The 12,894-nt window shown below is 45.9% G+C and overlaps 1 protein-coding gene across 1 annotated transcript in view; it reads left to right on the top strand.

Annotated features, from left to right (window-relative positions):
* The window catches only part of RAB11FIP4 (RAB11 family interacting protein 4), a 182,196-nt gene that overhangs the window by 66,483 nt on the left and 102,819 nt on the right, over nucleotides 1-12,894 (top strand). The window contains exon 3 of the mRNA XM_019542429.1: nucleotides 8,701-8,789. Coding sequence (XP_019397974.1) covers nucleotides 8,701-8,789 — 89 coding nt within the window. The remainder of the gene's footprint in view (nucleotides 1-8,700; nucleotides 8,790-12,894) is intronic.

Below are 12,894 nucleotides of genomic sequence, written 5' to 3'. Positions count from 1 at the left end.
GCACAATAAGATCCTACCATAAATCCAGAGGTTTTGCTATAATTGGGACTGAATCTATGTTACACTTATCACTTGAAGCTCCACGTTTACATTCAAAATTTACTGCCCTAATGCCTTGCCATATGTCTTATTTATGAGACTTCAGATTAAATGGTTTCATCACAGAGCTGAGTTCTCACGGAGGTTTCCCTGGATAGTGTGTGATGAAGAATGCCTTTCAGGCTAACAAAAGCAAGATACATTTATGTTGCTGTTTTGGAAGTTGTCTGGGTCTTGAACTTGCATTTTTATGTTGAGTTTGGAAGGAGTTTGAAACCTGTGGCCTGTGGAGCCAGTTGATACAGGCCACAGACATGGGATTTTGGCAGCATTTGGCAGAGGGGGGCAGGGGGAGGACTTTACCACTAACCACTTTCCCACACTGGTCCCAGAAGCACCAGATGGGGTGCTGTCTCTGTGCTGCCCCAGGGAAAAATAGTGAAGAAGGCTGAGTCCTAGTTCCTGCCTTCCTCTGCCATGAACTGGATCACTCTGGTCTGCAGCCCAAGAAGGTCACTGACTGTTGCCCTGAGCCAAATCCCTACAGCAGAATCATCCCAGAGATTAGACATTTGGACCTGTCATCTGAGGCCCTCAAAACCAGATGTGTATTTAAAAAATAATTTAAAAAATTTTAAAAGCTGTCCCTGAGCCCTCCTAACAACTGATATCTGCATCCAGGCCTCCATCAATCCAAATCCATAATTTGCCCGTGTCCACATTCTATAAAATATGGACCCAAAACCCTAAATGCAGACACCTTTAAACCTTGGGGTTTGGAGGCTGCAGTTTGACCTCCCATCTCCTTAACCCAAGGCACAGCCAAATGTGAAAAATCCATGGCTTTTTATGAAAGAAGATCATGCTGTTCACCAAGGCTTTCCGTCATCCCAGCACTGCTGAGCTGGACAAACTCCATGTATCACTTGACCTATAAGTTATGCCTCTCTGCTGGATTGCTGCATTGCAAGGGGGAACTGTGGCATAATCTTCTCCAGCTGCTAGCAATCTTGTGTCAGGAGATCCTGGGGGGAGGGAAATGCTAAGGGCCCTAATTAACAGCATGTACCTGATGCCCTGGGGATGTAAGATTTAGAAAAGTTGCCACAGGAGTGATAGGGAATGGAGATTGCATCTTCCAGCTGCCATTCAGGATTGGCAGGGATGCTTTGTCTGTAAGGGAGCCTGTGTTAGTCAAAAGAGCCTGTCTTTTACCTCTTGTTAGTCAGGGTGATGGTATAAAGTGCCTTCCTTCAGCACAGGAGCTGAGATGCTGCTGCTTGGGCTGTTCCTGGCAGAGGTAGGCATTGCTGCAGGTAGGGACTGGTTCCTACCAAGGTAAAGTTTCCAGGGTAAAGGCTTCCAAATACATCAAGGTACTAAAGTTTAGCTCCTTCTGCATCTGTACTCTCCAGCTGTTTGCTTCATGCCACTCTTCCATCTTTCCAGTCAAGAGATCAGTTGCCACCAAATATTGTCTTGGTTCATGGGCACCTTATTAGAATTGGGGCCAGGATTTCGCCCAATAACAGAATTCCCATTGGCTTTAGTGGGGTTAGGTTTTATCCCTTATCTGGATCCCTGAGGTCAAGGACTGATGATTTTTATTGCACAAATCCAAGAACTTATCCTGAAGGTGTTTGCAAATGGCCGTAGCACTTCCAGAGGTGATTGGCCATCTTGACTTCAAAAAGGTGATCAGGCCCTTAAGCTGTTTAGCCAGCTCTAATTAAATAATGCAAAGCCATTATTTTAGTTGTTCAAAGAATAAATTTTCTCCCCTTTGCTTTAATAAAAAACCTATTCTATGAACAAGCAAAGAGTGAGCTCCCCCTACCGTCCTTCTCATCACAATGAATTAGAAACATGCTTCCAGATCACTGGTCTTCCTCAGTCCTGCAGTTCAAATCTGTGAATACAAACTCACGCTGAAGTAGAACGTGTGTTTAGGGTGAATGGATCTGGGCTTCTAAGAGTATATTTTATGTATGGAACAAAAACCCTACAGTAATTGGCAAGTCCTTACTCCTGCCAGTCTCTCTTACTCACATGAGTAGTCTTTTTTTACTTCAGTGGCACTGAAGTAAGGACTACTTTTATGACTAAGCCTTAGAAGGGTTGAACCCTCAGCTCGGAAGCAACTCTCCACCTGCTTAATGAACTGAACTTGGTTCTTCTTAAAATGACTTTAGTATTTTTAAAGTTCAACTAAGTTTTTGCTAAATATAGCCTTAAGCCATAAAAGGCTGGAATCCACCATTAAAGATCCATGGATAGATAAAGTGCAAACTGGCTGCTCTTAGGAGTCATGCCAGGAACCAGCTCCATCCAATTAGGTAAGCAGATTAGAGTTCCTGTGGTATTAAATTTGCTTAATTGCCCATGAAAATGACATGACTCAGTGTGGGTTAAATTGCCTTTTTAGAACATTTGCAGGGAATTGCTTTGCTCTGATTGTGTTTGTTTTCCTCGGTTTGCAATGGACTTGTTCATTAAAGTTTGAAAAGGCCCCCAACTTGATTCTACAAATGCAGTATAAAACTGTCCAGTATTGAGAGTTACTGTTAGCCTCCACACTTTTTTTTTTTTTTTAAAAGGTTCAGGCCCCTCCCACTGGTTTATTGGGAGTAAATCTACCAAAGTCAGTGGTTTTACACCAGTGTGAAATTGTATGCGGTCAGAGCCCAAAATTTTAAACTTCTGTGATTTTTGTGGATACAATATAAGGTAAGATAGTGATCTAATGCACAATCTCTTCCACATGAGGGGCCCTGTTCTCAGGTGGTGTGCCTCGGCATACATCTTTGCTTCACCACTGAAGTCAATAGAGTTTTGCCAGTTCACACCAGCAGAGGATCAGACCCGATATCTGGAAGGCCGTATTGACCAAGTAAAATGCATAAAACTAGGTTTGTAGATTCCGGTTAATCACAGAATCATAGAAAATGAGGGTCGGAAGGGACCTCAGGGAGTCGCATCTAGTCCAGCCCCCTGCTCAACACGGGACCACCCCCAACTAGATCATGCCATGTTGGTCTTCATCCAACAGGTCTTAAAGCTTTACCAGGAATGCTTATCCCATGCTCCACGCTTTTTTTTTTTTCTTTCTTTTTTAGCTATCTGAAGCTGTAAAACAAAACCAGCTTGGAATCTGGAGTTGTGAATTTACATGGGGATAAGAATAAAGTAGGTTCTAAGCCTGAACAGAAGTTAAGTGTTTTGCCCAGGGTAAGTTAGTGAGTCAGTGGCAAAGCCAAGAATAAAAACTCAGGAGCTTCTAAACATTTCATATACATCTGTTGTGAGACAGAGCAGAGAAGAGCATCTCCTTCAAATACTGGCCACAGTTCCTAATGTGAGTATCCAGATGCAATGATTTGTCACATGCAACCCGTTAGCCAAAGAGCCTGGTGTAGGATGTATACAGATACCCCAGTGCTTCCAACAATCAGTGGCTGAAAACTTCTCTTCCGTTCTGCTTCACCACCAGCTCTGATGCCAGAAGTCTTACTTGCCAAGTGATGTTCAATAATGAACATGTAGAAAGATTTCTAACCACTGCAATGACCAGGGGGGGATGCTTGCAGCTAGTAGGAAATGTTATATTACCCATGCTTGGAAACACAAATTGTAATCAAAATTAACTTCCATTTCCATACATCTAGCACAGCAAGGCCTTGTCATATGGTTAGACATCCAGATGAAATGGCTCCAGTCAGCCATATAAATGGCTTTCAGTTTAGTTACTTTCTGGAAAATGAAGTTATAGCAGTAATGAGACATCTTAACATAGGAGCATCTTAAAGTAGCCAGTAAATGTTTCTTAATTCTCTTACCCTGTTTTTTTGAGGAGAGAGTCTTGCCTGGGGTATATATTACCTTACAGCTTCAAAAAATCTATAACAGCACTTTTGTAAGCATGGGCAAGAGTGAGGGGTTTTTCCTTCCCTTTTTCAAGGTAAATTCTGGTTACAATTTGCACCATGCATAACAGATCAGACTGTGCTGCTGTACAAAATCAGTAATGTTTTCTCCCAACTCTAATGGGATGTGTCAGAATAAACCTTGATTTTTCATTATGTCTCGATTGCAGCACTTGAACGTGGCCTGCTGGCATTTTCCGGGCTGCCAGCCAAAGTGTACGTCTGCAGTTAGAAGACAAATGTGTCATCTACATGTCTGTAGCACAAAGGGTTAATACGCTCATCCACTTGGATCATGTCCTCCTTGTAAGCCTCCCAGAGCACTTGTAAAATTCAAATGAGGCTAAAATAAAAGAAGCAAAAGACGTGATCTCCATGCACAAACACCCATGATAAGAAGAAGGATGTTGAGTAAAACTCCTGGCGTATTTCCATGCTCACATGGCAGGGCGTTTTCTCTGTGCAATTGGCTGTGGGTCCCAAAGACCCTGATCTGAAGCCTAATGAAGTGAACAGATGCCTGTTAGCTTTAATAGATTTGGGATCTGGCCTGTGGGGAGAAAAGCAGTTCTCAGCTTGTAAGCACGTGGCTTGGAATTACATTCACATATGTCAGAGGGTCCAGCAACAGCAACCTCTGCCAAATGACCATGTGTAAAGGGGTTCGTACCAAAGGTGGCAAGTGGGGTGAGTCACCAGCAGGGCTTTTGTCACTGAAACACTCTTCTTCAGAGGAATCAAACCCCAAAGTCTCTTGGATGCGAGGAATCTTTCCGTTCATTTGATGGAGTTTGGCTCTGGGCTCGGGAGATTGCAGCATGGCAGTGATGTGTGTAAGTGACCCCAGAAGGGACATGTTCTCACAACACTTCCTCATCCTCTCTCCTTATTTGTATCACTTGAATAAGATGCAAAATCTTCCCTGGTGACAAGGAGTTCTTATGTCCGTGGGAAGTGCTGGCTGCTGGATGTGAGGGCTCCCATTATCCACTGGCACTTGGAGAGACATTGCAATGCCTTTACCAGAGGAAGCTGGATTGCAAATCTGGTCAAACTCTCAGATGGAGAAAACCAACGGGTGCTTGGCTGTTGACCTCGATAAATTTGGATTTGGCTCCTTCTCCATTTTTAAAGATACACAGAGCTTGGTAGGAAAATTGGATTAAGTGCCTGGTTTTGCTCCCATTGAAAACAATGACAGGTGGGGCCAGGGGTTTTAGTGGGTTCTGGGTTGGGCAGGTACAACACGGAGGCCCCCGTTAGGGAATCTCTTCGGCTGTATGCATGACAGTGGCAGATGCTGGGAGGGGGCAGTTCTGGTTCCCGTATTTTTGTGCTGCTAAGGCACTATCATTTTGATTGTGAACTGGAGTTGGGCCAGATCAGAAAGCAGGAGCCTGAGGAGGGTTGTTGTTCCCAGACAAAAACAGAAAGGCAGAGAGAAAAAAGGATGTTTTGCTCTGGGTTGGCACCCAGGAGATCTGGGGTCTGTTTACTGCTCTGTCACAGGTTAACTGCTCTGGCTGGGATTTTCAAAAGGGTACAAGAGTCTGGTTCCCCACCACCATTGATTTGGGCATCCAATTCACTTATGTATCCTTGGAAATTGCAGCCTTTTTGTCTCTGTTTCCTCCTTGGAGAAGAGAAGGGGCAGTAAAAATACAGTCCTCATCTCCTAGGCTTAAATAACATTTCAGAACATTTATAGAGCTTTCAGCGAAGGAGCTGCATGATTAGCACAATCCCCAGGTTGTAATTGTTAATATGTGTGTACAATGTGGGTTGCAATAATGGCAGGAGATATTGTTGTGGGGCAGTTTTACAGCTGTGTTAGCAGATCTCCACACCTACACCGATCTGCATCCATTGCTGTGGGGAGGGTACTTCGCTTTTGCACATAACTCACTGTAATGAATATGTGGCCAGTCTCTCACGTGAAACGCTTGGCAGAGCAAGCCATTCATTTGTGCTTTAAAGACTCTCATGATGCACGTTGGCGCTAGACAGCTTGATGAGCAATAAGCTTTTGTTGTTAATGTCAAAAGATACAAATGGAAAATTAAATTATTACCTGTAACAGGACTTTGGAGAACCTCCTTAAAACACAGACCAGCCCACATTGTGGTTGCAGTCATCAGAAACAAAAGGACATTGGTGATCCAAGAGAGGCTGACCTGCACTAGGGGGTATTCTCTGTAGGCAAGCAAAGCGTGTATGCTGCATGCCTTGGAAAACAGGGCATCTTCTGGAGAGCTAGTGCCAGGCAACTGGAATCTGTGAGGTAGTCCTGGGTCTGACTTTGCACAGCCATATTCCTTTGTGTTGATGAAGATTTTTAATAAACTGTAAGTGTTGCACAGTAACACAACAGCGCACACGTACACACACAGGCTCCCCCACACATAGCCTTGCTTTAGAGACAGCCTCCAGAAGGCCTGCTTTTAATGCAATTCAAAAAGCTAAAATGAGAGAGAAAATAAATGGTAAGATTGAACTTGGGTGGAGCTGATGAAGCCAGTCCAGATCTTATGTTTCACATAAAACAGTCTGCAGCGTGCAGCATGGTTCTGCTCTGGAAGTGACTGGAGCAGTGGTGCTTTCACTCAGGTGATGAGGTGTGTTGAGCACACATGTGTTAATTAACACCATTTAATGCACCTTACAATGTTTCGTCAGCAGAAGCACACAGGTCTACACGCTCCGGCAGCTTGGGGCGTGGGCTGCTGACAGCTGTCAGACCTTCCTCCAGCGAGCCAGCTTAGTTTATGCAAGTCGTTAGTGCCTAGGGCAAGTGAGGACCTTGCTGTTCTTCAAAAATGACCTGCCAGTCATGACCCACAAACAGCACTTGCTCTTTCTGAATCATCTTTGATTTATCCTGTGCAACAATCAAGGGAGAATTTCACTTTTCATTTGAAAAAAAAACAATTGTCCTCCTGTTCTGTCTTCCTGCAGCAAAGTCATGGGACCCATAGTCCTTGTGATGCTCTTTGAGTCCAAATTCACTTGACAGCTGCTCTGTTTGCCTTGTGTCATCCCATCATATAGTGGGAAGGAGCTATTAGATCTCCTGTGTACGGCGGTGTTGGGCTGGGCACCCGTTTCTGTTGTAAAGGGATTTTCCCTCCAGCACCAGAGAGTGTCTCTTCCTGTAATTCTTTCTTTCTGACAACACACATGAGTAATCAGCTGGCAACATAATTCCGTATTATTCACTTCGTCATGACATTATTTTGCTTCCTCTAGCTCACCTGCCTTGTGGGTGAATAGCAATGTGTTTGTCACCGCCATCCAGATCGCATTAGTGACACAGCTGAATGAGAAATACCATTGGATAATTGCAGCTTCCCAGTAAAATGCTGTGTTGTATAACATTTGCCAAGGGGGGTTCACACGTTTTAGGCAGCCAGGCTGTAACATGCTGGTTGCTCTAAAATAACCTGGCCTGTTATTACCTTTTCCACCACAGCTCAATACACAGAGAGCAGTCATTGGTATTTAATGGGAAGCGAGGAATTTGGCAGCACCTACTAGGTTTCTATGTTTGTCTCTGATGAGAGGGATGGAAAGAAACAGACATTGATTTTTTTTTCTAGCCGCAAACGAGCAAATGCAACAGCGGTTGAGAGTCCTGAGCCCAGTGCCTTGGCATTTGCTCACATAAAGCCACCTACTCTCTAGTGTCAGAGATCTTTGAAGGGAAGTGTTGGAAGAAAAGAAAAAAAAACAAAACAGTGCCAGGACCATCACAGGCAAAGTAGTTGAGCTGAAAGCAAGTGAATTTACTTCCTTGTATTGACCATTGAATCCTTGCCCTTTCTTTTGCATCAGTATAGTTCGGGGTGACTGCTGACATTAAGGGGTTACACTGTAACAGGCAGACAGTTATATCCAGGCTTCTGACCGGGATCCACAGTTTAACTCCAGGGCTTTTGGTCTGAGGCATAGCAAATCTAGAACAAGTGTTATACAGCCTAGTGATATTTAGGCTTGGTAACCCACTCTTGGGCAGCAGTGCATTTACACTGAAGGTTGGCGGTGGCATAGCAACACCTGTTTGATGTACCACGTGCTGGGTAATACTGTGAGAGGATGAGACGGTAACATGATACTGGCTCTTTATCAAGAGAACTATTTACGGTAGTGGTTTTCACTGTGGGGCATGACACCTGTGGGGGCGCGAAGGACCGTTGCGGGGTGCAGCACAGAGGGGCGCGGGCAAGAAGTTTGCAAGGAGCTGACACCGCTGCAGCCATGTGGGGGTGGGGAGCCCCAGGCCAGCTCCCCCAGCAGGCTGCTGCGCCTCTGGGAGCCCGGCGCAGTGGGTGCACAGCCCAGAGCTGCAGGAGGTGATGGAGCCCACCCCGCTGAACCGAGTTGAGCTGAGCCACAGCGGCGGCTAGGATGAGGGGCATACTGTCCCTGGCTGCGCTGCTCCTTTGGGGCGAGGGGGGCAGGCGCAAACAAAATTGTAACTCAAAGTGGGGTTCAGCTCAAAAAGTTTGAAAACTGCTGGTTTACAGAGATGCTGCAGGTGCAGGCAGCCTTCAAGCCATGTGCACACAACACTGGCTCACCAAATTGAGCCCCAGCAGCTTGTGCCACTTCCTTCAAGTTGTGTGTATCCTTCGAGTGGACTGGCCTTCTCTCGCCTCTCCTGCCACGGCTTGTTTGTGCCTCTCTGCAGTAGTAGGATAGACAGGTAACAAACTGAGCGTCTGCGTTTGTTTCTCACCAGGCTGTGAAGAGCTGCTGAAGGATGTGCTGTCGGTTGACAATCCTGGGCCCCAGCAGTATGAGCCACAGTACGTGGATTACTACTACCAGGTAGGAGATTCGCTGCCTCAGTCTCATGCGGGCTGGCTGAAAACTCACCAAAGGAGTTGTAGAAAGACCACAGCATGTTCTTTCACTCCGTACCTGCCCTGTTCCCTTTTCCTTAGGGAGTTCATGGCTGTGACTGTTTTTCACATGACTTTTGTGAAGCCTGGGACCTAGTGGCCCATGTCCAATGTAACTGTGTATTTGGAGTAAAGTGTTTGAAACCTCATTTAGCATTGTTCTTATAGTCAAACAGGTGTTTCCAGCCTCACCCTCCTTTAGCCACTGGAGAGTGCTGTATATAAGGTCAGCGGACACTGGATACAAGCCTCTTGCATGCTTAGGTTTTCATGCAGTTTTAGGAAAGCGCTTGGTTAAATCAGTGCAGATTGTGTGCACACAAGCTCTTGGAGCTGCTGGGCTGGGGCTTGTCGGCTCTTGGGAGGTGGCTGCTTTCGTAGTGTTCCCGGTGGAGCACTGTATTTGTTGGCAGGGCCAGGCTGCCCAGGTGCAAAGAGTTGTGTTAACACCATACAGGTCCTGAGCATCCTTAGCTCTATGGACTGCCCCTGATTTCCAGCATGTGCAAAAAATGATGTTGAAGCTCCTGCCAGGGGCTAAGCAGGAAAGTGACAGGTGAGTGATGAAAATGAGGCAATGAGGAAGATATTATCCTTTCACGTCCTGTGGCCGGCTCCACAAACCCTCTCCAGAGCAAGTCCTTCCATTGATGCAGTTACTTGAGTTAATAGCAATCATGTGGGTTTGTGGCTGGAAAATACCTGGTTCTGCTTCAGTTGCAGATAGTCACCAGGTCTGTGCCTTGGTGGGTTCGGGAGAGCAGTTACTGGTACCTTCAGTTCAGCTCAGTAGTGTTTGCTTATCCCTGAGAAAAGACTTGCTTTGAAGTGCACTAGGCCTGATATTCCTTTACCTTGCACTGCTCTGGCAGTGAAATAGCTTAAAGTATGGGTATTTTATGCTCAGAACTACATTGAGCCCTCATTATTCTGCCTCAATCAGACAAATGAGAATCTGCCTTGCAGCTTTTGTGCATGGACTATTATTCTTAATCCCATGGCCCACGTTCATTTGTTTATGCTTGAATGCAGAGGAAGCTTTTCAGCTGCAGCATCCTGGGAACTATCTCGCATGTTGGCTGTGCTTTGCCACAATCTCACTCGCCATTTTGCACAACTATTTCCGCTGGCATCAGTCATGTTATGTCCATGTAGAATGGGTATAATAGGCTTGTGAATTTTGCTCATAGTATGTAATGTGCTGCTGGATGGTTGAATGCAAGAGACAAAGAAAAAGGCACCTGGGCTGCGTAAGCTACAGGTACTAGGAATATTGGGAAAAAATAGGCCAGATATTTTGTACCTGGGGTGTTCTTGCTGCTCTGGATAAATAAAGGGAGCAAATCAAACATCACAGGAAGAAAAGCTGTTGCTGTTCTTACTTGCCATGTGAAATAAATGGTGAATTCATCAAAGGGAATATGTGTTGTCTTGAAAATAAGATGCATAAGTAAAGTCCTGGCCACTCATAGCTGGCACTCTTTGCATGAGTCAGGATATTGGCATCGCTGTCTAATTTGTGCTGTTGCATTTTCCTAAGCAATCCAGTCCATTCCACCCTTTCTCTTCGATTCCTCCATCTGCCTCACTTCCCTTTTAAGAAACTGTTCTGCAGCGATGCTGGTACGGAAGGTCTGCTGAGGTCCTGCCAAGAGGCGTCTGCATTTTGGATGGAGAAAGTTGTCATTACGTGGTGGTGCCCTCGCTCTGATGTTGGTAATGGATATCTCAGCCTTACTTGGACCAGAATTAGTCATATCATCTGGTGTCTCCGCAAGGGCCATGCGACAGGGGAACATGGGAGTTTATACAGGCAGTCTGTGGTCCTTCAGAGGAGTCTCTGGGAGAGAAAAGCAGGGTGTGAATGCCCTCTAGAGCAAGAGCCTAGCCAAGGGAAGAACCAGTGAGGAAGCTCAGACTGGGTCCATAGATAAGGCCCCAGGAAGGAAAGACTGGGCTGCATGGGTACGAGGGCAGAGAACCCAGTATTTTAGAGTTTGGGGGCTGGAGACTCGCATAGAAGTGGCTGCAGGCTTCCCTATCCTGCTGTTTTGCAAGGTGGAACAGCTGCTCCTGTGACCAGGGGGCGAAGGGACTGTGTGCAGCCCAGCAGGGATGGAAGCCAAGCCCAGGAGTAGGGAAGACACTGCAGGAAGGGCTGTGCAGGTAAGGGTCCAGGTAGAAAATGGGGGGTTGTGCTTCCATTTGGGTTTTGATTAAATTTAGAAGGCAACTTTCCTCATTGACTAGATTTGTGTCAGAGCTGGAGAGAGTAGTTAACCTTTGGGGGCAAGCTGAGGCAGTGGCCTGGAAAGCCCACCAAGAGTGTCCCTGTCACAGCAGCAATAAAAAGCATGTGTTACCGCTTGCAGAGCCCTCTGCCTCCTCCCCACCCTATTCCTTTTCTCATGGCTTCTTCCCACTTGGTAAATTGCTCAGCATTTAAATTGTGATTTGAAGACCTATAAAAAGTCTTGATGCTTAATAACAGTCCTGCCATCCTGCTTTATGAGGCAGTAATTTTGGAACTTTCCCCAGAATAAATGACCTTCAGCCTCAAATTTTATTTGCATTGGGGATCGACAGTTGCATTGTATCCATGTGACAGGGCAATTCCACTTTAGACAGCAACAAATCTATGACAGACCTGAGGATTGCATGCCTGTCCCGGGCAGCCATACTGGAAGCTGTCGGCACAGAAGGCTCAGCTGGGCTTACCTGCGTCTCCCCTGACTGCAGCGTTCTCGTTCACCCTGCGTGTGAGACGGAAGTCTCTTCCGAGTGTGCTCCACCAGTTTGGATCCATCACTGGTAGCAACTGTGAGTGCAAAGGAGCCAGTGAGTTTTTAGTCCCATATCTTTGGGACCTGCTCTGAGCAGGTCGTTAAAAGCCAAAGGCCCAATATGCTTCTACTATCACTCTGCCTCTGAGAGCTGCAACAGTGCTGAATTAGAAGCCATAAATGTACTTGCATGCACACACCCTGGAATACAAGTGTGCAAAAGTCTCAATTATATTTAAACAAAAGTGATTGGTTGTACTCTGCATTTTGACCCCTGGGGCCTGATTTAGCAATGCCCTGAATTCCCAGAAAGGGTCAAACCCAAGATCCTTCTGGGGGTTGTGGAGCTGCTTTCCTGTCCCTGGTGCAATCCCATCTCCGGGCAGAGTATCACTGGACAGCGTCCACTGACTACTTGAACTCATTCAAGGCCCAGTGGTGCTGTCTGGTATGCTCTGGCTGCTCCCCCCTTGGCACACTAGTTTTAAACCTTTACCTTCAATCCCCATCCCTGTTTTGTTATCATTTGTCTTAAGCAATTAATTTCCACTTTCCCAGTAGCCTTCCTTTCTGAGCAGGGCTTATAGTTTCACTTGGTGGGCTTTTCACCTGTGAACCCCTGAAGTTGCAAACAGGCCTGTCTGTCATCAGCCATCGCCAGATGTGTCAGATGAAGGAGTAAGTCCCTGTAGGCAAATGTGGGATATTCATCTTGTCCCCTGATATGCAAGTTGCCTTAAACCCTGCAGCCTGAGATTTTTTTTTTTTTTTTTTTTTACTGTGTTCACTTTTTTCGGTATTTACCATGTAGGGGATATTGTGGCTAGGCAAGAACTTGGCCAGTTTCAGCAACATGCTGTGGCAATGAGTTCTTTCATCGTATTGTGCACTGTGCAGAGGAAGAATATTTCTGTGTACATTACCTTGCTCTTCTGCTTTGAGACGGGGATAAGAGAAGTTCCTGGCATACCTTTTGTGTGTACCATTATCATGTCAATTTGTCACATTCTCTCTTACTTACCTCCTCTCTCAAGTACACAGTCCCAGCCCTTCATCTGTGAGGTCTTCCAGACCTGTTGTTCTTCTTCTTGTCTTTCTCCAACCCCTCTCATAGATTCATAGATTCATAGATGCTAGGGTCGGAAGGGACCTCAATGGATCATCGAGTCCGACCCCCTGCATAAGCAGGAAAGAGTGCTGGGCCTACATTACCCCAGCTAGATACACATCCAACCTTCTCTTGAATAC

The sequence above is a fragment of the Crocodylus porosus genome, unplaced genomic scaffold, assembly GCF_001723895.1.
Source record: "Crocodylus porosus isolate Cpor-Errol unplaced genomic scaffold, CroPor_comp1, whole genome shotgun sequence".
NCBI classification, from domain to species: Eukaryota; Metazoa; Chordata; order Crocodylia; family Crocodylidae; genus Crocodylus; species Crocodylus porosus.
The sequence above is the reverse complement of the archived record's forward strand: the minus strand, read 5'-3'. Positions and strand labels throughout refer to the sequence as shown.